The sequence below is a fragment of the Anthonomus grandis genome, chromosome 16, assembly GCF_022605725.1.
Source record: "Anthonomus grandis grandis chromosome 16, icAntGran1.3, whole genome shotgun sequence".
Taxonomy (NCBI): Eukaryota; Metazoa; Arthropoda; class Insecta; order Coleoptera; family Curculionidae; genus Anthonomus; species Anthonomus grandis.
Genome location: NC_065561.1, coordinates 21,882,532 through 21,908,945, shown reverse-complemented (window position 1 = coordinate 21,908,945; position 26,414 = coordinate 21,882,532). Strand labels below are relative to the sequence as shown.

Here is a 26,414-nt window from a genome sequence, read left to right as displayed (position 1 = left end):
CAAAAAATTCACATCTACAGCCAATTTTTGTCAAAAAAAAGTCACATAAAAGGACCGCACTCTACTACATTGTAACAATTATTATCACTTAAGTTAGTTAATCATAAGCCGTTTTACAACGTTTATAAAAAACGCCAAAAATTAAAAAAATAATAATCAAAATATTTCAACACTAATTTAGGAGTGCCAAGTGATAAAAATTAATTTTCGTTCTGTCAACTTTGATTGTTATTATAGCGTGGACAAGTTTGTCAATTCCTTTAAACAACAACAATAATTATTATTCGTGCACCACTTTTTTGGTTAGTTTCCTATTTAATAATAATAATAATAATACACACACGATCCTATTTTTGACGTGTATTTTTCCATATATATTAATTATTAAGTTTATTTTATATGATATGTAATTATTAAGGTTGCTAGTGCCAAAAGATGTGCCAATATTTTTTTTTTTTTTTGAATATGGACATTGGAAATTGTTGGGGGGGATTATGGATCTCTCATATGCTCGCCACTAAATTATTTATTTAGTAATTAAATACACAAAGATGTCAGGATTTAGAGATTGTTTGCTCGGATTATATGCAAAATAATTACCGCTGGCTATTTTACAATAAAACTATATTCCCATATAAACCTACTTTTTAAAGGCTTAATTTTTCCAGGCCGTTTAAGTGATTTTTGACGTCATTTTAAAGGCAATTTACTAATTTTTGTAAAAAACCTATAATAATTTATTAACTCATCCAGATAGCCAGAGTTCCTCCAAATATTCTCATTAATTTATCCAAGAAACTGCAGTTGGTATATATTTTTTTCTAGTTTTCAGTGCTACACACAATATACTCCCCTTTAAATTAAGCTTCTTCCAATGTCCAAATATCTTTTTAAAGTTCATCATCAAGCTTTGAAGACTGATAACGAAATAAATGTACTTTATACATTTATTTAAATCAAACTGTTTAAGGCACTGTAGGGTAATAAATTTAATTATTTTTTTTTAATTGGTAGTGTGACACGGTGTTTATTGGGCAATGGTCGTCATTGTCCGATACGAGTGCAATAAAATCCTTATTTTAAGTACAAAACGTTCGGAGTGGAATTTAAGGTTCTCGAGGCCTAATGCTGTTGATGATTTATTAATTTTCGAAATATTACTATAAAAATTATATGTATTTATATCTATCATTAGGGTGATTGTTGGAATGTTAATTGAACAAGTGACATTACAAGAATCTCCCAGTTAATTCAATCTTAGTATTGTAGTCAATGAATCTTTTTCGAACTTACTCATAACTTAATAACTATTTAATAAGGGTGACCCACTTTGATTTTTGTGATATTTATAGATATTTGTTATTTAAAAAAAAAGAAAAAAGAAAAGAAAACGAAAATACCTAGCCAAGTAGTTTATTGTACATATTTTCGACCTCCTACGACGGATTTTTGTTATACACCGGGCGTTCATCGCGCCCATCCCCTATTACGTAAGTTTGTACTGCTGGTTTTACAATGAAAATCGATTATAATGTATTCATGTTCCGCCATTTTATAGGGATTGATTTTGACCATTTATAACTTTTAAAGGGTAAAAGCAGTTCTTTGACGTTAGTAATCCAAGAGCCTTCTCACAATTGGAGCAAATTACCATTCAAACATCTGATATAATTAAATGACCCTTGTCAATAAGCACTCTTGTAAAACTGCTTTTACCTTTTAAAATAACATTATTCCAATTTTGTTACATTTGCCAATAATAACGAGTTTTAAATAAATTCATATTCGAGCTGTGTACAATCATTGGTTTTCCATACCCAGAATTTGAAAGACATTAATCTTATCGTTCGGTATTGTAAGGCCATTCATGAATAAAAGCAACAAAAATCTTTAAATAACCCTTTTTATTGCCCCTATAAGTTATATCCTGGGAGATTCAGGTGAGGAAACTTCTGGTTTAATAGAATGTTTCGTTGTGTTTTTTTTTCAGCTTTTTCGTAGACAGTTTATAGTACATGGCATGGTTTTTATTTGTGTTGTAGGTTGTATCTTTTGACTCTTCAAATGTGTTATATAACCCGTATAAAATGCAGTCTCCTCTATTACAGGTACCCAAAAAGAAGAGTTGCAGAATGGTAACGAACCAAGGCCCTTTAAATTGGATAATAACAATTTCTATACGTCGACCCCGACCTATAAAACAAACGGGAACATTTCTACTTTGTCTTTGGATGCTACAAATGCGAATTATACTGTAACAGAGGAGAGTCCAGAAAGGAATTACCACAAAGAGCAGATTATGAATAGCATAAATGGTAAGAAAAGTTACTTAAGTAAAGTGTAGTAAAGTGAGTAAATTTGGCTGTAAGAGTCTCCAAAAACAAAATAGATTTTCACCGACTTTGACCGTAAACGGAAGTTTTACCATGCTGAGATAAATTATTTTATTTATTCCAGGATTCTAGACTAATCAGTCAACAAGTTCTCATAAACTTATCTCAAGCACTTGAACTTAATTTAAGAGTTTATTCCAGGCATCTGAGCCACTTTGACTGCCTGGAAGTATCTCCTAATTATGAATGTTTTAGCCTCTAGTGCTCCAAATCGTGTGACTCTCGAAATGTAGGATTCCCTCAGGGTTTTTTTCAACTATGGTTAAAAACCTTATTAAAATCCTTACATGAGCTGACATATTTTATATCAAGAGAGATTGTATTAAGCAGAATCATTTATTATTTATACACTCCTTATTATCTGGGTTTCTTTATTAGACTCCTTAACTATAATTAGAAACTCCATTAAAAGCCTAAAATATTAATGTTTTCAGAACCAGGATTTCAAATTAATGAATGAACAAGTACACATAAACTTATTCAAGGCACTTGAAAGTCATTTGGGAGCTTATTCCAGAAATTTGAGTCACTTTGACTGCCTGGAAGTTCAGTTTAATAATTCTCAAGCCTCTTCCAGGCACTTACGTAATCTAAGGGTCTATTCCAGGGGTCTGAGTCTGTTTGACCGCCTGTAAGAGTCTTATAAGTACTCATAGACTTATTCCAAGCACTTGAAGGTAATTTGTGAGTCACTTCGACTGCCTCAAAAGTGGTTTTAATTACTCTTAAGCCTCTTCGAGGCACACACACAAGAATTTGAATCACTTTGACTGTCTCTAAGAGTCTCTTAAGTACTCGTACACTTTTTCAAGTACTTCAAGGAAGTTTGAAAGTCTATTGACAAAAATGATACACTAAAGAAAATTACGGTTTTAAACTGTTTATAATAAGATATTGGTGAATAAAGTGAATGGTATCCTGCTAGAAAAGGGAAATTAATATAAATTTAATTTTAAGGTGTGTTAACCTTAGAAAAGAACGAGGAACAAGTGTGTGAATTATATAGTATATTAAGGTGCGCCTGTATATTTAAAAGAAGGAGCCTCCAGCTTTATACATATTAAATTATTAATACCATACCCCGAAAAAATCAATTTAAACACATTGATTTTCCTATAAACCTTTAATAATCCTTAATTTTTTTTTTGCAGAATCTAAATCAACCAACTGTACAAACACAACGATCATCGCGGACATCGAACACGACATAAAAAAAGTCCGAACCAGAGATTTAGTAGATAAAACGTACTACATTGCCAAAGAGATTTTAATGACCGAGTTAACTTACAAAAAAGACCTTGACGTGATCAATGTGGTAAGGTAAAACTATTGTTCGCGAAACCATGGCGCCATTAAAACTCTTTTAATTTCAGTGGTTTAGAGCGGAAGTCGGAAAGGAGGAACCGGAAGAGTGTTCGATTTTATTGTCACTTATCGCGCCGCTGGCGGAAGCCCACGGTTCGTTGGTGAGAGATTTGGAGCAGAGGTTACACGGTTGGGACGGTAGGGGCGGCCCCAAAGCGACCGCTGGACGGATCGCCGATGTGCTTTTGGCCCATTTACCTCCTTTGCTACCGGTAAGTTGTTGTCGAACAACAAACACAAAATATGGCACCTTTTTATGCATGGAACATCCACTATCGCAGCAGTTTCTAGCCAAAAACGCGTGTTTTTATCAAGAAACGTTAATTAAACTCTTGGGAAGGGGGTGGTGCCAAAAACCTCTGTACATCACTATTTGAAAGGATGTTTATATTTATGGCACTTAATTCCTGTATTTTTACAGATTTACGAGGAGTACCTTGACGGGCACATACTAGTGTTAGAAAGACTGGACGAGTCCTTTAAGAAAAACCAAAAATTCGAACAATTATACAGAGATTTCGAAACGCAAAAGATCTGCTATCTGCCACTAACCACCTTCGTCCTTAGACCATTGCACAGGTACGTTTTCCTATTTAAAACATATGAACACCCCAATAAACTTTGAATAAATAAAAGGCTTCTGCAATACCAATTCCTGTTGGAACGTCTGTTGAACCATTACGACCCCAGTCATCCTGACAGGGCGGACTGTCGTACCGCCTGCGACACCCTTAAGGATCTGATGTTGCCGGTGCGAGAGACTTTGGAACACTCTGAAAATTTGGCCACGCTGTGCGAGTTACAGAGGGATATCGTCGGATTCGACAGTCTGATACAGCCGGAGAGGAGGTTCATACGTCACGGCTGTTTATTGAAACATTCCAGGAAAGGGTATCAGCAGAGGATGTTCTTTTTGGTAAGAGATTTAATTTAGAAAATAATAATCACAGATTTGAGGTTTTTTTTTGTTTGTAGTTTTCAGATATCTTGTTGTACACCTCTCGTTCCCAAGCTATGAGACAGTTCAAGGTGCACGGTCACATGCCCCTAAGAGGGGTTCTAATCGAGGAACCGGAAGGAGAACTCGCTTACAACGGTTTAATCATTTACGGAGGCAATAGAGCTTTAACGGTGGCGGCCAGTTCGCCGGAAGAGAAAGACCGATGGAAACAAGACCTACAAAACGCGATACAACAGGCCAGGGATAAAATGGACACGAAGATTACGTACCTGAGCCTGAAAAGTTGCAGTAAGTATACATTGTTGAATTATAATTACGTTCCTCAGAAACTAATTTCGTTTGACAAGTAAATAGTCTCGGCACTAACTGTTGTTGATTTCTACATTTTGTAGAACGATTTGTCGGTCTGTGAATAAACAGTTCCATTAAGTACTCAAAATTAAATTAATTCATTCAATTTCACCTTCGTGTTTATCGACCTGTAAAGCAACACTTTTCTTTTTTATATGTGGTCGATTTGCTGCAATTTCCGCTTCAAACGCTCCAATTAATAATAATCCCTATCAATTTTTTCGCCCAGGCTCATCGGACGAACAGATAGACCAAGTGAACATCAACGAAGCAAGTACCCAAACCAAGTCTCAACCCCAACGAGTTAATACCGCGGTTCACGTGTGTTGGCATAGGAATACCAGTATAAGTGCGGGCGATGAGTTACTCGCGGTAGAAGTACGTCTTCATGAAATACGAATAAAACGTTCGCTAATTGAAATAAAATTTTTAGAACCAACTCTCCGGGTACCTGCTCCGGAAATTCAAAAGCTCTAATGGTTGGCAGAAATTGTGGGTGGTGTTCACCGAGTTCTGTTTGTTCTTTTACAAGGGATGCATGGACGATTTCGCTCTGGCCTCGTTACCGTTGCTGGGGTACTCGGTCGGACCTCCCTCTCCTAAAGACCAAATCGTTAAAGATTACGTTTTCAAGTTGCAATATAAGAACCACGTGTATTTCTTCAGGGCCGAGTCCGAGTATACGTATAACAGGTAAGTTCTTATTCGGATAGATGGCGGTTTTATTTCTTAAATCTATTGATTCAATTCAATCAGGGAGATACAATTTATTCTGCTTAAGTTTTAACGATTTCAAAATGTTAATGGGATTTTTTTAATGGAACCCACTATTTTTTGATCTTTCAGAGAGAGCGATGAGTTTTAATTAAACGTAAAATTCTTCGCTTAATTTTTTTTGTGGCCCTAAAAGTCAAATCAAAAGTTTAAAAAGGCTTCTTTTTGAATTTTACTTTGGGAGATCCATTTTCGTAAATGAAATTTAATAATAAACAAACCACGAAAGTCACTTGAATAAATTTTTAATTGATTTTTTCAGGTGGATCGAAGTGATTGGAAGCACGACGTCACACAAATCAAAACGCCCTATTTATAGTGACAATAACGATATCACTCTGAGTTTGCAGGAATAGGTATAAAAAATTAAATTTAACGTTTTATAACATTTTGGCAGCACTTGATTTACATTGCGAATTATACACGTATGTTTTCACCTGAAGCAACAATGGTGCTAACAATCTAGTTTTCGAACTTCCATTGTCTTTAAATTTGGTATTGGGAAATACCTTCAACTGTTATCAGTGTGTTTTTAAATCTTGCAGAGTCCAGGAATCTTTTTTTCTTGCAATGGCTCATATGAATAAAACAGAAGCACATGCTTAAGTTTTTTTGAGATAAACACATTTTACTTTACTTTAATACAACAAAAAAAGACGGGGGAGTAAAAGCATGTGCTGCACTTTATTAATAAGACTAGGTGTTCTTCAATTTCTGTACAAAATATGTTGTAGTCATTGGATTAAGCATATTCAAAATGTACACAATCTTGATATTGATTTTCTGCCAAAGTAAGGAATCTGATTGATTCTCCACTTGCTCTAGCTCTTTTCTTGTTATCTCTGCTAATTTCAGACTATAAAAGTTCGAAAAGTAGATTGTACTACTTTTTACCAATGTCGACCACATTCAGCAACAATGGTGCTGACTTTCAAAATTGAATGATTAGTGTTAAAAGAATAGAACAGATGCTTTTGTTATATTCATTTTTAGTAACAAAATATTACTACATTTAAATCCTACAAAAAATTGTATTATGGAAGAAGTATTATTGTGCATTTATATTGTCCTATAGTTCATTCCTCTTGATTAAAACGATTGTGTGCCTTATTAGTAAGTTGTAAATATTGTACAGAGTCTATATACAAAAACTTCTATTTTTACAATGGTGTTTTATAAAACGACGTATTTATTTTTAATATTGTTTTAAACAAGTGCTTTATTAGTTGTGATCTTTATAAGGAAAAGAAATCTAAGGTAGATGGATTAATTAAATTAAATTCCGGGTATTCATAAGTTTTTTTAATAAAAAAAAAAACTACTCCACAACTAAATGAATCGTGGCAACTTAACGTAATTGTTATTATTATATATATTATAGAGCCAAATAGCCTAGTGTTAACTTAGCAACTAAGTACTTTTATATTATACTTGTTTATATAAAATAAATAACAAAATAACATTCTGAAAATAAAGAACCCACTAAAAATTATAACTTAGGCGTATGAAAACCCACACGTTCGAATTTATTTTTTATATATACATACATGAATTTTATATCACTTTTTGATACTTAAAAATAATACATCACAAAGTGTAAAACAGTATTCTAAAGTATGAAACGAAGTTTTATTTATTAAACGAGTTTCTAGATGCAAGATATCTTACAGTAAGTAAACATTAAAACAGTAATATTTCTATCAGACGAATCCAAAGTTTTTCGTTTTGATTGCTAATAACAGCTTCTGTCTCAACACGGTCCGGCTGCTGTAGAGCGGTATGTACAGCCTCGAAATGCACGTGTTGGCTGTAGGCAAGTGGGCATCGTCCGCCGGACGAATTGTTACCGAGGGCATCGGTTGAAAACCGTCCTCGCTCGCTGGCAGAGCCGGAGATCCGGTCCAAAAATATACCTACGATTGTTTTTTTTTTCTATTATTCGTTAATCAAACTGAGAATATTAATAAGTGTAACTTCCATTAAAATTAATTTTGTTTCAAATGGCGTTTTTTTTTGGCCATCTTCAAAGCTAGAAACCACACGTTACACTTTATAATTTTACAGCCAAATAAATAAGTTTCAAAGGAAGTTAGATTGGAGAATTAAACGGCAAAAAGACAAGTTTATTCGGGATTCTATAAGACAGAATGCCGACACGTAAAACTAAAGGAAATTGATAGAAAAAAATAAGGGGTCATGAACAGGAAGGAACAACCAATTTGTGTGATCAATTCTATTACCTCCGGTTTTAGAGGAAAACTATACTTCTAACTTTGAAAACTATATTGACATTTTTATTCCAGTAGTTCCTGTGAGAAACAAAATGAATTGTCTCTTATTGGCACTTCAATCCCTTGGGTTCTAAAATCCATTCACTAGAAGTCAAGATTTTGAAATTTTTATTCCAGGAACGTCTGTAAGAAACAAAATATTTTGTTTCTTTGGTTTTCTGGTTGCCCTGAAGAACCAACTTCCCTAACCCAGTTAAAACAAAATATTTTTGCCACAGAACCGGTTTTATTTGAGGTCCTCAACCTGCTACAATTTTTCGCCATTAAACACTAAGGACACTAAACTTAATAACCGATAAGGATTTAGATTAATATATCGTGCGTGTACAAATAGAATTTAATAAAAAAAAAAGTAATAAGGAGAAAAATGTACAGGTAAGTGTTTCTTACTTTCCGATTTACTAAAAAATGAACTTACCAAGTCTTGTCGTTCCAAATGGGTCATTTTCTCAACAATGGACCACAACCACCGCTTAAATTTGACGAGTCTCTCGCTATTTTCCCCGGATTCGTCGTTGAACGAAGTGTAAGAAATCAACACGGAAACGTTAATATCCCCGACACCGTTGAGAAGCAGCCGTAAGTCTTCGGCGGTCAGTCCGTCCAGAGAACCTTCTGGTAAAACATCAAACACTCCCGTACGGATATTCTATAAGAAAATTGGGCAATTAAAAGAATGTTTATACTACAGGGGACGTCACTTACTTCTATCGCTTTTTCTTGCGTTTTAATCATTCTGTATTTGGCGTACTTTCTAACGTAGTCGTACACGTTGGCGGACGTTACCTCGATGTCCTTACCGTTAGGCACAATTTCCGCTGTTCCTCCCGCTTCTTCCGGTCCCAAGTCAATACTAAATGAAAAAAACGAGTTATTTGATTGCCTACAAGATTCATTATGAATTTGCTTTAAAATTGTATACAGGATGACTTATTTTAATATATGGACTTCGATTCTCTTCCAAAGAGTCGTTGCTTTTGACGTCATTAGATTTAAGGTAAAATTTTGAAGGTTTAAGTTTTTTTTTTAAAGGAAACTATCATATTTGTCATTGGACTTGGAGAGAGCGAAGCCTTGCGTGCTTTCTGGATATGAATAAATAGAAAATATTGAAGGTACCACTAAACGACTCTAGTAAGTTCTAAATAAACCGCTCTCTAGGACCAATAGTAAACTAACGTGTATATTTATCTTGTATACATATAATTCGTTTATAAAAAGACTTACGTGAAATTCAGATCCAATGCCGAAAACAAATTGTTACTATCCTTAGTTTCGGCGTCTACCACTAGTTGCCTAAGAGATTCGTATACGACCGGATCGAAAAATGCCAAATCGTGGAATTTAATCGGTCTGCCCAGGATCGATTTCAGCACGTGCCTCGTTAGAAATATGGGACACAGTTCGTTTTGGAGCAAACATAAACCTAAAAGTCTGAAAATGCAAGAGAATATATTTAGCCTAATCTGATCGAATAAATGTTTTTTTCCCACTCACCTTCCCACGTTTCTGAAAGCGTTTAGTCTCTCGAAAGTTGCCTTTCCTTGTCTCGGAGCGTAAAAGCCTCTTTTTCCCGGACAGTAAAACAGGGGCGCGTTGTCCTCTTCTTCCTGTAGACCCTCTTCTACAGAAAATAAAATTATTATTGCCGTAAACAAATGAAAACATGATACAAGGTGTCTCAAAATTAAATTCCCAAGAGCCAGACTACCGATTGACATATCGCAAGCTAAACAATTTTTTTTCAAAACACATTGTAGCAATGTTATTCCTAACCAACCCACCTAATAAATTATCTGATCCCAATTCAGAATGCGACTGAGAATGGGCCAAGATCATCTCAACAGCCTCTTCCACTTTAGCCCTTAAAGAGTCCTCGGAAGCTAAAAGTAGCAAAAGTTGCGCGGGCGAGAGTTCCAAGAGCATTCCTGTAAGAATTTAAAAATTAAGTCTATTGCGACAGTCAAAGAAAATGTTGCTTTATGTAGACAGTTTTTGACAGGTCGAAAAGATGATCCGGTTAACGCTATTTGACATAAATGAACTGTCAGTTATCGTTATAGTATGCGGTAAAGACACGGTATCTCACGGACGATTAACTTTAACTTTTACGCACCGGCACCTATGATCATTACATTTAAATCTGTCTAAACAACATTATCTATCTCAAAGAGTGTTGTTTTAAACTGCCAATTAGCGCTAATCTGTTAGCGTTTGCGGTAAGGTTAACGCACAATTTTCTTGTACTACCAAAAACTGTGTTTTAATTAATTATTTGTCGTGTTGATAATAATATGAACTATCCACTCACCGGTGATTCTTCCAGCAAACGTAGGATGCAAATTGTAGACTTTCGGGTACAGCCGATCGCCGAGCTGTTGTTGGTGCGTGGTCAAGTGTTCGTTGGGCAGCGAATTGACTACAGGGGCACCGCCGTGGCCCCCGGCGGTACCGGGGGCGCCGCCACCACCCGCCGAGATGTCCGGCATCGAGGGTGCGTCCGTATTATGGTGCAAACTGTCGACGAACACGAACGGTCGCGCCTCCACGCTCATCGTCGTCCTGCGATGGTGATCGCGATTCCTCGCCGGGCCCCTGGACGGTAACGAGCGCCTCAACACTTCCCGATCCCGTTGTCTCATTCTCGAAAACGAACCCCTGTAAATTGGTCATATTTTATATTCGATTATAATGATGTACAGTAGATACTTTTTTTAGTATGGATATTTATTTAATTAAAATATTCGACTAGGATCTGATAATTGATTCTGTCTATCTAAGGATTAGATTTGTTTAGTATTTCATTGCAAAATATTAGTAGAAGTCGTAAATTAATATTAGTATTACGAAATTCGAGATTTATCGTATACAATAACCGCTGTATCAATTATATTTTCTTGCATTTAAAGAAATAGTCCACTTTTTCTTCAAAGAGGCCGGCTTAAATTGAACTTCAGGTCGCAGATCTCAAATATTACTCATGTTTTGCCTGTACTAGAGCATCGTCAAATCTATTGTAAGAAATATTGAAAAACAGGAACAATAAGCGTTACGGACACTTATTAATTCGATCTATTTTACGTTAAAATAACAAACTAATAACTTAATAAAGGTACAAGTCAAGGATTGAAATAAATAAAATAATATATTGAAGAATATATGAAAAATGAAAAAAGGCTTGTGTGCACCTCTGTGTATAAGTGGGTAGTGTTAAATTGATTTGGTGTGTAATGCACTTACTTAATTTAAGCAGAATTTGAAGGCTATGTCAAATTGTTGAAAAATAAGTAGAAAATTAAAAATGATAAGTACTGGACTTTTCTTGGCTTTTGTTATTTCCAACTCTTCTATAAGGTCCAACTTTTTACACTTATGTGATATGGCAGGAAAAATAGATTGAATCATTTCAAGACTTACGTAAACGAACTACATCCCCAAATAGAATTTACGTTAGAAAAAGAAAAATCAGAGAAAACCATCCTTCCTAGACTTATTACTCATTAGAGAAAATGTCTGTCCAAAATCTACAGAAAACCTCCATGCGCAGATAACGTAATACAAATTCACCACATTCATATGCTTTCAATAGTTTCTTCTATAGACTCTGAAATTTGTTGTCGTCGTCTAATTAATACTGCACTTTTTTTTTTAGCCAATTTTCGTCACAGTAAATTATCCGTTTTTTTCGAATCCTCTTCTTGTATTTCTTGTGTTTTATCAGGCGCTTTAGGCATCTTCTTTCTAATTAATTTCAACAATTGGAATTCTATTCTTTTGGTTACAGCATAATATCGGATTTTGTCTTGCTGTAAGTCCCTTTAACAATTCAGGTTGTATCAATATCAGCATTACACTCACATACTGGACAAAACCATCCAAACTGAAATGAGTTTTGAAATAATTACATTATTCTCTGCAATCAATCATTCATAAGTTTGAATTATGTTTAGTAAATTGTTCCTGAACTTCTATTAGTTTTGCCACTGCTGTAGCGCTTCTAGGAAAGTATTCCACAATTCTTTATGCAATGGACTAATTATTTTTGTTAGGTTCATTGCAGTACGAAAAATTAAAACAATCTGGTAAAACGGAATTCATTTTCCAATTACAAATAAAATAAGTGGTAACTGCCTATTAACTTTATGGAGTCCAGGTTTATTGTAGTTAGAGTGATCTAATTAGCATCTTCATTTTTGCCAAAACCTCAGGTTCTGGGGTACAAAATTCCTATTAAACATAGTTCGACTGAACAAATATCTAATGCGGCTACCAAAGCCTTAAATCCGGAATCTTCCACTACAGAAAACGGCTGAAGATCTAAAACAATCATACTAAGTCATTGAGTTGCTTAGTACGATTTACAGGTGCGTGTCGTATAGCATATTAGGAGAGTTTCATCTGTTTTGGCTTAGAACTGGTTCGTTAAAATTTGTCCTCGTAATTGTGTAGAATTTCCTGGTCAGTAAATGATAAACTTTATATCATTTACTGACAGTTTTTCTCTAGTATTGAATTAAGTCTCTAAGTATTGAAACATGTTTGAATTTTAAATGTTAAAAATATGTCTTCGCTCACACTAATATAAAACTCAAGAATCTAAACATATACGTCGCCTAAAGGATTACCAATATTATACTAAATACTAAAAACTACAAGATATAAAGCATCTAAGAACACAGAGCTTTTCTCGCGATATGTCAAAGTACCGTACTCATCTCTATTCTAAGCATAAATAGCTCACTTACCTTTGTAATACGCTGTATTGGGTGTACTTGTTGTCTACAACTTGGGCCGCGTCTAAGTTTGGTAATTTTTCGTTTGAGAGGATCGCTTCGGCTATGGCCGTGTAGAAACTACGCGCGACTCCACTGCCCTCGCCGGGTTCGTCCTTAAATGTCACTTTTACCCTAAAATAAAAATGAAATTTAATATATTACGACTGCGCCAAATAATTAACAAAAGTTACCGATTAACCGCCAACGGAGGCGACGACGAGTTCCGTCTATTACAACTGGTAAACACGATATTCAGTTCTTTAAAAGTGTGAATCAACAGCTGCTGCCTGTCTCGTTCGATTTTAGAAAGGGTCAAGTCTCTTTGCTGGTTATTTCGGAGTTTTTCCATGTCCCTTCTAAATTTGGCCTCTTTCACCGGGAATCCCCCCAATTCGGACACTATGGAGCCCGGTTCAAGTCCAACATCTTCCATAAACACCCGACCGAATAAATCTAAAGACAGTCTCCAGCGGCCTAAAAAGTTAAATATTACGGTTTGCAAACACATTAGATGCGAAATAAGTTCTATTACCCAACAAAAGATCGTGCGAGACAAGTTGACCGACCGTGGGTAGTTTAGGTGTCGCCTCTTGGGCAGCCGAAGTAGTAACCACGGTCACGTTGGCAGATATTTCTTGGTTTTCAAGCGTTTCCGGTTGCTGCACGTCCATTACTGCGTCGGATTCGTTCGATTTCTGACTGTGATTGACGCTCTAAAAATATATTCAGTGAGGAAAATTGCGTTGTCTCACGTTGAAATGAAAGATTTGAACAGCGATTGTATGCTCCGTATCTGTCCTCAGTTCAAACCTTAACCAACTGCGGTCATCAGAGAGCAAACATAATTTCGGAAGCGTTGTGATGTGTATGCGATAGTAAGTAAAGCGTACACACGTATTTGACTTCCATTAACTAAGAGGAGTGAATTTGGGTCTGTGAAGTTAGAAAACATGCCAGTGACACAGTTTAAAAACCAAAATGTCAGAGACGGAGACGTTGAAGTATTAACTTGAAGAACAGGTTGTACACAGTAGCGACAAAATACGACAACGTTTCGTAGGCCAGTGTAATGATTTTTTATTAAATTCGGCCAAGCGAAGTTTCGGTCTGTTAGACCATCTTCAGAACCGCTTTGTGGCAACAAGTAAAAACGTAATAATCTTGTTATTTCCAAAGCTGATAAAGCTACTTGTTCATTTAATATGAACCAAAGTAACATATTTTCAAAACGTAAAAAGATAACGTTTTTGTTGAACTATCGATATTAAAAAATACTAGGGGGAAAAGAATTTAGTTTGAGCAGTCTCTATTTGGTTTGCCAACAATTCCCAAACATGACATTCTCATTAATCTTATCGTTAGTTTCACAAACACACCAGTTTTAAAACTTTCCTCCTGCTTAAATAGTCTTCTCTTTTCTTGTTTAAACGATAAACGTTGGTATCTCATAAGAAATTCAACCGATTTTGTACAACAAAATAAATGATATACACATTCCAGGCAACTCTTCTGTTTTGTTTCAGTTGACGTGAGTAACCTTCTCACCTCAATTCCATTATATCTTGAAACTTTAGCCATTGTCAAACGGCTTTTACAAATAAACCAATTGGACGCTGATAATATTGTTGAGATCCTTTTACTTCTTAAATTTGGCTTGTCACAAGTCTTTAAAGTTTTATAGACAATCAACAAGCTTTGGCATTGGCAATCAACTTTCACCACTCTTGGCTGACTTTTTTTGAGATAATATAGAGAGAAATTTCGTTTCTATATTGTTCACTGAAAATAACGGTTGTTTCACAATAATAGTTCCCATCGATTCTTTAAACATTCTTAATTTTCTTAATAATCCATCTATTAATGGATCATTTTGTAATCGGAAGATGGTGACAACCTTTATTTCTTGGATATCATAATTACGTACATACAGGGCGTCCAAGATAAGGATCCTAAGCATGGGGATCTCGGTACCTGTTGGAGATACAGCTTCGGTTAAATTAGGAAAAAGTTGTGCACTTTGAAGCGTATTTACATGCCGTTGAGAAAATTCAAAAATTTCCATGGTCTCCTGAGATATTTGGAAAAAACGGAAATTTGCGAATATCGATTTTATTTTAAAAGATATCAAAAAACTATTGACACTTTTGATGTAGTACGTGATGGCGCTTTTAAATTTTATATCCGACGTTTCGTTTTTGAGAAACCATTATCAACTTTTTTTTTTATATGGCGCGAAAAGAAAGTACACCCCAATTTTTATTACAAATTCAATGATGTATCACATGTCACATTTTTTTTGTTAGTTGAAAGGAAAAATGCAAATTTTCTATTTTTTTAGCATATTTTTTAAGTAAGCTTTGGAAACAAATGCTTTAACGTATGTAAATACCTGTTACCGAGTCTGTCACATTTTTCTTAATATCTATTTAGAGAGTGATGAAGCTAAATGAAGCATTGATTTGCATTGTACATTGTACTACTTATAAATAAAAAAATGTAACCAGTAATAGACAAATGTATTATGATTTTTCTAACGATATGCAACAAATAATGAATACATTTTAAAAATATCGAAAAAAAGCAAATAAATTAACGCATTTTATAAATTTAATTTAAAACAGGTGTTCAAACAGGTTTCCGTTATTTTCTAGACATAAGTATGATCTTCTTACAGTAGCAGTTAAAACATCACGCAATATCTCTGGCGTAATACTTTGAAAAGCGGCCGTCACACATTCTCGTAACTCCTGCTCAGTTCCAAAAGAATGTTGATAGACTCGGTTTTTAATAAATCCCCAAAGGAAGAAGTCCAAAGGGGTTAAGTCCGGGGATCGCGCTGGCCAAGACACTTCACTGGAGGTTCCAATCCACTTTTCAGGAAAACGCTGCGAAATGAAACTGTCGAATTTGCCCAGAATTATGTGCAGGAGACCTCCTATGTGGAGGAGGTCTTGTTGAAACCAACAGCTATTGGCTTGTGCCAGAGGTAAATCATCTAAGTAGTCTTCTAAATCATTTTGCAATAAATTAAGATATCGTTCTGCTGTTAATGAATAATGGTAAATAAATGGAACATATTAAACCCAAAACGTTGTTGATGTCTAGATATTTTCTTAACACGGGGATTTTTTGTTGGACCCAGTAATGACTATTGCGGCGGTTGAAGATACCATATTTTTAAACAAACCATATTCTTTTAAATTTCGAGCCAACTCTAAGAAAATGGATTTACATGGTTGCTTTCTATCTGGAAATTTATTAAGATACATTGCTGCTGTATTTACAGTATTTTTGTAGCACAAAATGTAGCACACAGCACGACAGCATGTCAAACTTCTCTTCATGACTATAATGATCACCAGGCATATTTGAAGATAATAACACAATTTTAGCAATAATAACGACAACAGTAAATAATATTAATAATAATTACTCAACAAACAACACCTCGACAATCACGGTAACAACAACGGCAATTAATATTTAATAAAAAATATGTGACAGGGTAAAAGGTATTTACGCCAAAGTGTCAAAGCATTTGTTTCCAAAGCCTACTTAATAATATGTTAAAAAAAAAGAAAAATTGTATTTTTCCTTTTAACTAACAAAAAAAAATGTGACATGTGATACATCGTTGAATTTGTAATAAAAAATGGAATCAGATACAGGGTGTACTTTCTTTTCGCGCTATATAAAAAAATGGTGGTTTCTCGGAAACGAAACGTCGGATATAAAATTTAAAAGCGCCATCACGTACTACATCAAAAGTGTCAATAGTTTTTTGATATCTTTTAAAATAAAATCGATATTGGCAAATTTCCGTTTTTTCCAAATATCTCAGCAGACCATGGAAATTTTTGAAGTTTCTCAGCGGCATGTAAATACGCTTCAAAGTGCACAACTTTTTCCTAATTTAACCGAAGCTGTATCTCCAACAGGTACCGAGATCCCCATGCTTAGGATTCTTATCTTGGACACCCTAAACGTTTATTTAACTATCGTGTGTTGCTTGGCTAGAGATATGTAAATTTAAAAACTTGAAAATAAGCTGAAGAGGGTCATTCCAAGAGTTTCTTTTTCTGTGTAGTAGTTTTTCTAAGGTTATAAACGAAGGTGTTTTATTCTCAAGTCTGTAACATCGCATGACAGAAAACGGTTTTCTAAAGAATGAGAAAACACCGAAGATGTACAATGTCCGAAACACCGCAAATACTAACTTTTGAACTGGAATGAAATTATAGGCAAAGATCGCCGTATGAGTGCATGCCAAGACTGTAAATGTCGATAAAGAAACTGTCAGAAAACAATGACAATTTGATTTCTGCCGTCCATTTAAAGCACTTAACTTAGGTCAAATACTTAATTCGTTTGTTTACTCACCAACGAAGAGCCGGCCCTAACAATGACACTCTTACTGGGACTTCTGGAGGCCTGAGAGTCCCCCCCACAGATTTCTGGTACCTTTGGACTCCGCGACGGTCCGGGAATCCCTGAACTCTGATCCGATTGATTGGCTCGAAGCGACGATGAATCCTGTATTTGAAACACCGATGGAAATTGCTAAATAAAAAGATTAGAGTAAGTTTGCTTTCAAATTTAACTGGGTACTAATAGGGTGTCCTTACTGTGTCCTGACTAGAGGTGTCCATAATGGATGTGTCCGATTTTCGAGGCGAAACGATAATCTGAGGTCTGGACGTTTTGGGGGCTTCCGGCGGTAACGGAATCGACGCCACTAAACAGGCACTTTTCGAAGAGAGGTCTTGGGGTTTCTCGTTGATCGCCTCTTCTGGAAAAAAATCTCGTTACTTCCTGTACTTTGTAATATTTTATATAAACAAGAGACGTTAAGCAGAGAAACAATTCAAAAAAAAAAAAACAAGATTCAGGACAACAACGTTTCAACCTTGATTCATGTCCGTTCATTAAATATAAAGAGTTTGGAAATTTGTGAAATGATTTAGTTGAAAAAGCGCCAACATGATAATCCTTGGGGATACTAGAAACACCAAATAGTTGTTATTGTATGATATAATATCGATTACGCAAATTGCAAAAGAACTGGGGCATCACATTATAGAGTTTTTAGTTTCACATCAAATAAATAACGCTGATTGTTAAAAAAAATACTCATTCAATGGCCTGTAATTGGAATTGGATATTTCTATCCCTTCCAGGCAATTGACACAGAAAGAGATGTAAAAGTGTCACAGGATTAAAAGAATGTTTTGATGAATTGCCTGGAATGAGTCAGTAATGAATTATATATTTCTTCCAAGCAATTGAGAGAGATACAGAGAGAAGTGTGTCTAAAAGCATAAAACACTTGTCTTTCCTTATTTCCGCCACTGAAAATATCAAGATTAGAAGAATGACTTGATCAACTGCCTGGAATTGGCGAAAAAATGAATTATGCATTTCTTCCAGGCATTTGAGAGAGAGGGACCAGTGTCTAAAATCATTGTTTAAGCATGTAACATCCATAATTAGTAGTGGACTCTCAAAATGTTGTTTGTAACTGTTTAAACACAAGTTGCCTAGAAGAAATACGCTCGAATAGAACCTGACATTTTGCTCTAAGCAATATTTCAAGAAGCACTAATTACAAGTTAAATACTCCTTATATATGATTTTTCAAGATTTTTTCTTCATTTTAAAAAATATATAAAGCATCCTATTTAATATAACAGACACTTGGCATATTTTAAAACAGACAGCGTTGACGTTAACGTCTATCCCCCGTGGGGCATTCTGTATAAACATTATTAAATTATTCTTTATATTTAATTAAATTAACTCTTAAAGTCGTATATTTTGAGTTGTTTCTCTAGTCAATATAAAGCCTAAATTCCACCTAATCTAGATGCAAATGGATTTAAAAACTAATTCCTACTAGCATAGACATGCAAACAATTATTGATTGAAGCGTTTTTTTTCCATAAAACAACCCGATATCAATGGTTTTTTTAAACATATTCGATAGATACTCGTTTTGCTTAAATGTAGGTATAGATATGTGGCCAGAATGCCTATGTTAGGCATTCTTTTAATCTAATTATGAAATATTTTATATTTTCAACGAGAATTAATAAATATTTATGTCATTATAAAAGACCTAATTTTCCATTTTTTCTGAAGTTAAATTTTGATTCGAGTTTTGTTAAATGTTAATAAATATAGAAGGGATTTAAGTTTAAGGGTGCCTAGACAATTTTAACTGGTTTGTCAACATCGAAAACGTGTTTGAAACCGCTATTTTTGCGCCACTGGATAATTATTATCCTTTTCAGTTAATACACACGCTATTTTTATGGAATATATTGAAATGAGCTAAAATGCACCACACTATAAAACTGGAACTCATGAGACGACCTTTGCTTAAAAAAAAAAACGCTTCAATTACTCTAAACGCCTAAAAAGCCATTTAACCGTTAAAACCTAAGATATTGTTCAGATTCAGTAAAATGGCCGTTCCTAGAAACAAACATGGGTGAAAATAAAGGGGCAGTTTTGGGCTTAAATAAAACAAAACAAAAAAAATATGTGAAAAGTGAATAATGCTGCTGTCAAATGAATGAATGAATAATTCACTCAGCATTTTCAACGACCGATAACTGCCCCTTTAAAATCCAACTTACCACTAGCTTTATTACCGATAGCTGCCAGGAGGCTCTCGAACGGTTGCATGTATCTTTTCTTCGAATCCTTGACGGGCGAGTTGCCTATAGAACTAGCGCTGCTCGGACCTGGTTGCGGTTCTCTAGAGGTGCTTGGTTGGCTACTCTCGGTCTGAATCTATAAAAGAAAATTCAGTCAAAACACGTCAACTAATCACGGAATTTACTGTCAAATATAATACTGGTTTTAGCAGTGAGTGCATTTTTTGATAACTGAGTGTCTCTCAACATATAACCTCTTAAGTCCACACGTACAGCCCGTTGTACATTTTTGAAAATATATTAGTACGGGGGCTCACGACGACTTAACGTGATTTGGAGCCCGCCGTGCATACATACGCCAAAAAATATTTGGCAACGTTAAATTTTTTTCAGTTTTCTTTTGACGGAACAGGTGTTGTGTTGTAAATCATGGCGTCGTATCAGAAACTAGGTAATATTTGCATTATTTTCGATTGTTTTGATAAAATACTGATTAAAATCAAATAAATTGACTGCTATTTAGTAAATCAACAAATATACGTATAGAAAATGTAACGTCGCTCTACAGAGTGTTCGGCTTTTGAGTTTGTGCAGTATTTTGGACGTCGGGACTGTATTTGGTTCAAGTTTTTACTTTTTACCCAAAAATTTTAAATTTTATTGTTGTTATTATTTCGTCTTTTTTTTTAAGGTGGTATGCAACCACTGACGGATAAAAAAGATCTTGAAGAGATTCTAAATGACAGTGATTTCTACTTGAGCGATGATGATGAGGAAATCACCGCCGAAAACAGTGAATCAATTGAGGCAAATGAAGACGACGACGCAGATTCAGTTTCTGATACCATTGAAGAGGAGTCTGATGACCATAATGTTCCCTTATCCAGAATAAGAGAGCAGGTTCTCCAGGAGCGAACAAAAAATAAAACCGTAGAAGTAAAATGGAAAAGAAATGTTTTTGAAAGTCGAGAAGATGTCTACCTTGATCCGGAATGGCAGTTACAAGATGATCATGAGTATTGGACACCCCTGAACTATTTTTATGAATACTTTCCACATTATTTTTGGGAAAATTTATCAGAACAAAGTAATATTCGTGCCATGCAAGCAAATGAAAAAAAAACCACTAAAGTCAACAGCCAAAGAATATCGAATATTGACTGGAATACATATTTTAATGGGCATTTTTGGACTTCCACGGCTGCGGTTGTATTTTATGAAGGGAATTGACATATCTTGCATTACTCAGCTACCTAGAGACCGTATTTTTAAATTAAGAAATGTTGTTAACAATCTTAGTGTTTCAAATGAGGTAAAGCAGTCAAATCGGCTATGGAAATCGATGCGGTTCGTAAAAAGTGTATTACTTTACCAAGGAGTAAAGAATTGAGCATCGACGAGCAGATGATCCCCTTCACAGGCACTACTGCTCTCCGACAGTACGTTAAAAACAAGCCAAATCCAGTAGGACTCAAAAATTTTGTTTTAGCTACACCTTCCGGACTGGTTTTAGATTTTATGATTTATCAAGGTGCAAAAACTTGGCCAGATGGTTCTCCCGATCAAAATTTGGGAATAGGTGGATCGGTTGTAAAGAAGCTTTCAGAAGATTTGTCGCCAGGGCACATAATTTATTTTGATCGTTACTTTACTTCAGTCGAGCTACTGGATCATTTACTAACAAAAGGAATTTTGAGAACAGGGACAATTATGAGCAACAGAATTCCGCGAGATCTTAGGAGCAAAATAAAAAATGATAAAGAGCTCCTCTCGAATGGTCGTGGTTCGTGGAGAAGACAAAAAAATCACCATTCTGAAATGGATGGACAACAGATCAGTAACAATGGCATCAACATCTTGAGGCTCTGCGCCAGTAACAGAAGTACGCCGAAGGGACAAGAAAAATAAAAAGTACCTTCTTGTTTCATGTCCAAACTCTGTCACTAGTTACAACCATTCTATGGGAGGAATGGACATGTGTGATAGATTAATATCTTACTATCGCATTTGTATGCGAACAAAAAAATGGCCAGTAAGAGTTTTCTGGCATTTTGTGGACTTGGCAATTACAAATTCGTGGGTTGAATACCGCCAAGACTGCTTCGCTCGTGGAGATAGAAAAAACTCTTATCATGGATTTACTTGAATTTTAACTGTATATCGGGAAATCTCTTGTCCTTGGGGCACAAGCAAAAGGTTTTCAAGATCCAACTTCTTTATTAGATGAAGAAACAAGTCAAACTGCTAAAAAAAGAAGTCGGAGATGCCACCAAGAGATACAGGACCACTGGTAATGAACATGCAGTGTTAATAACAAAAATTCCTATATGCGCTGCCGTAATCAAGGCTGTACAAAGAAAACAAGATTTTTTATGTGTGAAATGTAAGCTTTATTTATGCATTTCTCCAGAGAGGCAATGTTTTTTTGAGTTTCATAATTAGAGACTTCAAAAAGTAAAACAATTACTTGGGACTGAAGAGGATAATAAGTTTTACAAGCGAGTTTTAGTTTTTTTCATTAATTACTGTAGATAATCTAATTAACTTTGGCCTTGTTGGCGTTTGCATTGCATGGTTTCTAAGCAAATGGGGAAAAATTGAACCAATAGGTGCCCCCAGTTCTTTTGAGCAAAAGCGTTAATCTGCTGTTTGTTTAATTCAAAATGATATAAAAGGTTCTGTTTTTTGTAATATCAGATGAAAGGAAATTAAGGTGCCTTCAAACAAGATCATTATTTGTGTTTTCTTCGGAAATTGCATAGATTTTGAGTAAATTGGTAAAAAATACCGGGACCATAGGTACCCCATTTTTTTCAAGCAAAAGTGTCATTAGCTGTCTCTTTAATTCAAGCCTATATTAAAGGTTGTAATGCGTATCAAAAGAAAGGAAATTGAGTTGCATTAAAAAAATGCTATGTCAGAGGTGTTTTACAGTTTCAATGAATTAATGTAAGTAGACCTCAGAATTTCTCAGAAATCTCCAACTTGCTTTTTAAATGTTCTTAATTTCATTTTCAGTTTAAATTTCATTTAATTTTAATATATAAATCATATTTTCATCATTGACTTCTGGTACTTTTATAATTTAAGCTTAGTAGTAAATTTAGTAAATTTTTTTATAAGGTATAGTAACATAAGGTACAGGAAGCGGTATGTCCTGTAATTAACATTTTTAATTGATCCTATGTTCGTTGTTAAATTTGATTTTTATAAGCTTGAACAAAATTTACTTTACATTAAAATTTGTCAAGGCAAAAGGAAAAACCAAGACCTTAGACGCCCCTACTTTTTTTGCAGTAAGGTGTAATTTGCTGTTTCTTTAATACTAAAGGATATTTAAGATTGTATTCTCAGATGAAAGGCTGTTTTCTAATGAATAATTTCACGTATACACCATTTCTGTAGCTCTAATGCTTCCTGAGTTAGAGCCAGTTTCACCTGAGGTTTGTGACAATTTTAATTATTCCTGGACCCTTTCCCCGGTAACTTGCAAGTTATTTAAGATATTCACATCATTCTTTTACGATAGTATATAAAAGGAAGTATAGATAGATCTCTCTATCGATGAATTTTATGTAAAAAAATTGTTTCTATATGGAAAATTGGCTGCACAAGGGCAATTTTGGTTTTTGAAGATCATTTTTAAACTTTTAGGTACCTAAATGAGTTGGTACTCGAAAAAAAGGTGTTTTCTAAGGAATGTTTAATATGAGATGAAAGGAAATTAAGTTGTTTTTTGAGTTTTCTTCGGATTGCATAGATTTCGGAAAAATTGGGACCCCTAGTCATTTCCTTGATTTCTTTAGTACAAAATAGTATTGAGGATCTCTATTTGAGATTTTCTAAAAACGCAACACAATAATTTATTTATTCAACTCGTACCATAATACCAAATAAAATATTTACGATACTAGAGAGACTAACCTGAACTTCTTTAGCATCCCTAGACGTCCCAGCGGCAGGCGGATTATAATTCTTGGGGAAAGTCAAAGGGTTGGGGCACATGACATTTAGGGAACTCGAAATCGGGTGATTGGCCTGAGCCGGTTGTCGCATCGCGTAATCGCTTGTTCTAGTCGACAGGCTCAATTTCGTCGGCAATTGTTCCAATGGGTTATTTGAACTACCTACAAAAACGATCAGTTATTTATGCATAATGAGGTGGTATATTGAAATACCCAACTAAGCAATTTTAGTTACGGCTACATACTTTATTCAAGTAATAAATCGGTAACTGGTACCAAAAAAATATCTTATAAGTTTAAATAACTGCCAAGTAAAAAATAGTAGTAAGAAATACGTAATATTAACTTAATACTTGACTATATAGTAATTATTACTTTGCGGTAACTCTGATGGTAGCTGATACCGTTAGCAACCTGACCTAATTACCTTTACAACGTCGTTACTATACAAAGTGCGCGATTACAAAGTTAAATTTCAAGTTCTTGCCACTACATAGGAACATCAAAATATTACCACGCAGTAATACACTTTGAAGTAATATTATCAGTAACAAGACCCAAATAGTTACCCTTATTTCTTCTTTAAAGTAATATTTACCACCTTGGCTATTAAAGCAAATTACCTTTAAGTAATTATTTCTACTATGCAGTAAAATATACTTTATAGTAGCATTTTTTTGAAATAATAAGTTATTTTTACTTTGAAGTAACAAAAGAAACTTCTTGGTAACTCTAACAACAATTCGCCATATTTTTTTTTATTATTTGACTCCATTTTCTTGAATCTACCTTCTTTAAAAAATTAAATTTAAATATTTAGACTTGGTATATTTTTTTGTTAAAAGTCATTATTTTAATGAGGCGTTCTTTATTTTCGTCCTACATTGCCTATGTTTAACAGTAAAATTTGCTTCTTTTACACTTTTCCACTCCGGTAAGCGATAATATCAGCTATATTAAATACAATATGAAGTAGATTAACCCCGATACAACGCCATCACTTAGAATAAAGACGGACATATAAAATTATTTGTGTTGACAAAGAAAGAGAATCAAAATGTTTGCATAATATTTGTCTCAGTAACTTCTTAGTAACTAGCACTGCACAATTACTACTTTAGGACATCCCGAAAACCACTATGGGACGTTAAAAAGAAGTTCCCGGGACGATAGAATTACGTATTTGCTACAGCAAAATCATTCCCAATTTTGGTAAAAGTAACCGCGACTAGTAACTACAACTTTAAAGTATTCTTTATAGTCGTGATTACGTAGCTGTTGGCAAAAATGCTAGTTGGGTACCACGAAAATCGTGGTAATTTTCCAATACAGGCTTTATTTACTTTAACATTACAGATTTTTAAAATTTTCACAACTTAGGAAAACAGTATCGTCATTATTTCACCTAATGGCAACATAATCTGTATGATTGAAATACGTCAAGGTTGGTTCATTTAATGCTGCACAGGACTTACCGGTTGAACTTAAAGTCACGGGTTGCTTCGGTATACCAAACAGATCCTCCCGTCTGGCGTTGGGTTGTAACAGATGAGGCTGATCTGCCAGAGGCAACGCCTCACACATGGGCGTCTCAAAGGGGTCGGGAGGAGGGCAACCGAGGCATAAAGTGGATTCTGATCTCTGTTAAAAAAATAATATAAATAACTTATTTTTATTTATTTCTTGATTTCAACACAACAAACACATTTTACATTGCCGGACGTTTCCAAAAATTATAGGATTTGCTTAAAAATTACTTAATGACTAACTGGAAAAGTAAAAAATCTTTTTATTTTTCCAGGCAGTTGAGGCCCCATTTGAGATTTAAAGGGAAAACTGTATGAATAATTAAAAAGCCAATTTAACTACCTTATTGATCTTAACTGCTTGGGAGTGTTAAATTATAATAATTGCTTTAGTTAATTAGAAAAATAAAAATCGATTAATCCTTCCAGGCAGTTGAGAAGAAGTAAAACGCTATATAAACTTTCTAGAACTGCCAGGAACAATAATGTAAGTAAATGTAATTAACTGAAAAGATGGCGAGTGGCAAGGAATAAACTACACTTATAAATATAGCTTTAAAAATCAATAAATAACAGTAATAAAAGCAATTACCTTCCCTAAGTACTAAGCAATTGAGTCAGACCAGACAAACTACTGTGTAAGTACTCTGCCCTCCTTAGTTAAAACGTCCTAACTACAAAATTGTCTTTTTTTGGCTTATTACATTTTATTAACCTATCGAATGGTATGTGCCTCCTTCGCTAAATTAGAAAGTCCTAACTACATTTTTTATGCCTTAAATTCACCTAAATATATTGTTCTATGTGCAGAAAAGACGATAATCCCAAATTAAAATGTCCTATCTATCTTTTTCTAAGTTAAAATATCTTAAGTAGCTTTCCATTTGTAGAATATTCATTGATGAGACGAGAGAGACACACCTTGTGCATTCAGAAGTATAATATAAGGTTTAGCCTCTTACTCTAGATTTTTGACTCTTAAGTCTTTTTTTATATTTAGGGGTTTCAGGTGTCTCTGGAAGACAAGAATCTAAAAGTTGTTCAAAACACGAGGCATAATGTCAAAGTCTTTGGAACGCAATAACTCAAATTCGAAACCTTCAAACCGCTTAAAATTTCCAGGACTAAAAGTTCAATGGAGGCTTGAGAACTGTATGGTTTTTGGAAAAAATCGGTATATAGGGAGGGTTGTTTAGAGCCAACAAAAGTCAGGAGAAAAATTCTACGAGTCGTAAAAAAAGAGCCTAAATGAAAATATGGCTGAATTTATAGTCCAGGTTTTAAACTCTATGAAATGCTTTCGAATATGCCAGTAGGGGTATATTCGAAAACTGCTAAGCAAAGGGGTTGCGGG

At 34.7% G+C, this 26,414-nt stretch overlaps 2 protein-coding genes and 1 non-coding gene across 5 annotated transcripts in view; 1 reads left to right on the top strand and 2 right to left on the bottom strand.

Moving 5' to 3' along the window:
- The window catches only part of LOC126745904 (FERM, ARHGEF and pleckstrin domain-containing protein 1-like), a 79,861-nt gene extending 72,016 nt beyond the window's left edge, over nucleotides 1–7,845 (top strand). The window contains exons 11-19 of one of the 2 annotated variants that reach the window (XM_050453946.1): nucleotides 2,109–2,315; nucleotides 3,545–3,708; nucleotides 3,767–3,970; nucleotides 4,180–4,337; nucleotides 4,395–4,674; nucleotides 4,734–5,007; nucleotides 5,300–5,448; nucleotides 5,504–5,763; nucleotides 6,107–7,845. In XM_050453946.1, coding sequence (XP_050309903.1) covers nucleotides 2,109–2,315; nucleotides 3,545–3,708; nucleotides 3,767–3,970; nucleotides 4,180–4,337; nucleotides 4,395–4,674; nucleotides 4,734–5,007; nucleotides 5,300–5,448; nucleotides 5,504–5,763; nucleotides 6,107–6,200 — 1,790 coding nt within the window. In that variant the 3' untranslated portion in view covers nucleotides 6,201–7,845. Of the gene's footprint in view, nucleotides 1–2,108; nucleotides 2,316–3,544; nucleotides 3,709–3,766; nucleotides 3,971–4,179; nucleotides 4,338–4,394; nucleotides 4,675–4,733; nucleotides 5,008–5,299; nucleotides 5,449–5,503; nucleotides 5,764–6,106 lie in introns of those variants that run through there. The other variant, XM_050453947.1, reaches the window with a different exon arrangement.
- The window catches only part of LOC126745902 (E3 ubiquitin-protein ligase UBR5), a 76,194-nt gene continuing 57,129 nt past the window's right edge, over nucleotides 7,350–26,414 (bottom strand). For both annotated transcript variants that reach the window (XM_050453944.1, XM_050453945.1), the window contains exons 29-43: nucleotides 25,010–25,175; nucleotides 23,494–23,696; nucleotides 19,549–19,705; nucleotides 17,536–17,699; nucleotides 17,291–17,470; nucleotides 13,443–13,623; nucleotides 13,102–13,384; nucleotides 12,881–13,042; nucleotides 10,447–10,793; nucleotides 9,920–10,063; nucleotides 9,633–9,759; nucleotides 9,363–9,569; nucleotides 8,841–8,988; nucleotides 8,554–8,784; nucleotides 7,350–7,757 (exon numbers count right to left, since the gene is read on the bottom strand). In XM_050453944.1, coding sequence (XP_050309901.1) covers nucleotides 7,545–7,757; nucleotides 8,554–8,784; nucleotides 8,841–8,988; nucleotides 9,363–9,569; nucleotides 9,633–9,759; nucleotides 9,920–10,063; nucleotides 10,447–10,793; nucleotides 12,881–13,042; nucleotides 13,102–13,384; nucleotides 13,443–13,623; nucleotides 17,291–17,470; nucleotides 17,536–17,699; nucleotides 19,549–19,705; nucleotides 23,494–23,696; nucleotides 25,010–25,175 — 2,913 coding nt within the window. In that variant the 3' untranslated portion in view covers nucleotides 7,350–7,544. The remainder of the gene's footprint in view (nucleotides 7,758–8,553; nucleotides 8,785–8,840; nucleotides 8,989–9,362; nucleotides 9,570–9,632; nucleotides 9,760–9,919; nucleotides 10,064–10,446; nucleotides 10,794–12,880; nucleotides 13,043–13,101; nucleotides 13,385–13,442; nucleotides 13,624–17,290; nucleotides 17,471–17,535; nucleotides 17,700–19,548; nucleotides 19,706–23,493; nucleotides 23,697–25,009; nucleotides 25,176–26,414) is intronic.
- LOC126746022 (small Cajal body-specific RNA 8) lies at nucleotides 13,687–13,818 on the bottom strand. Its single transcript, XR_007663777.1, has one exon. It is a non-coding gene; the product is annotated as a small Cajal body-specific RNA 8 (non-coding RNA).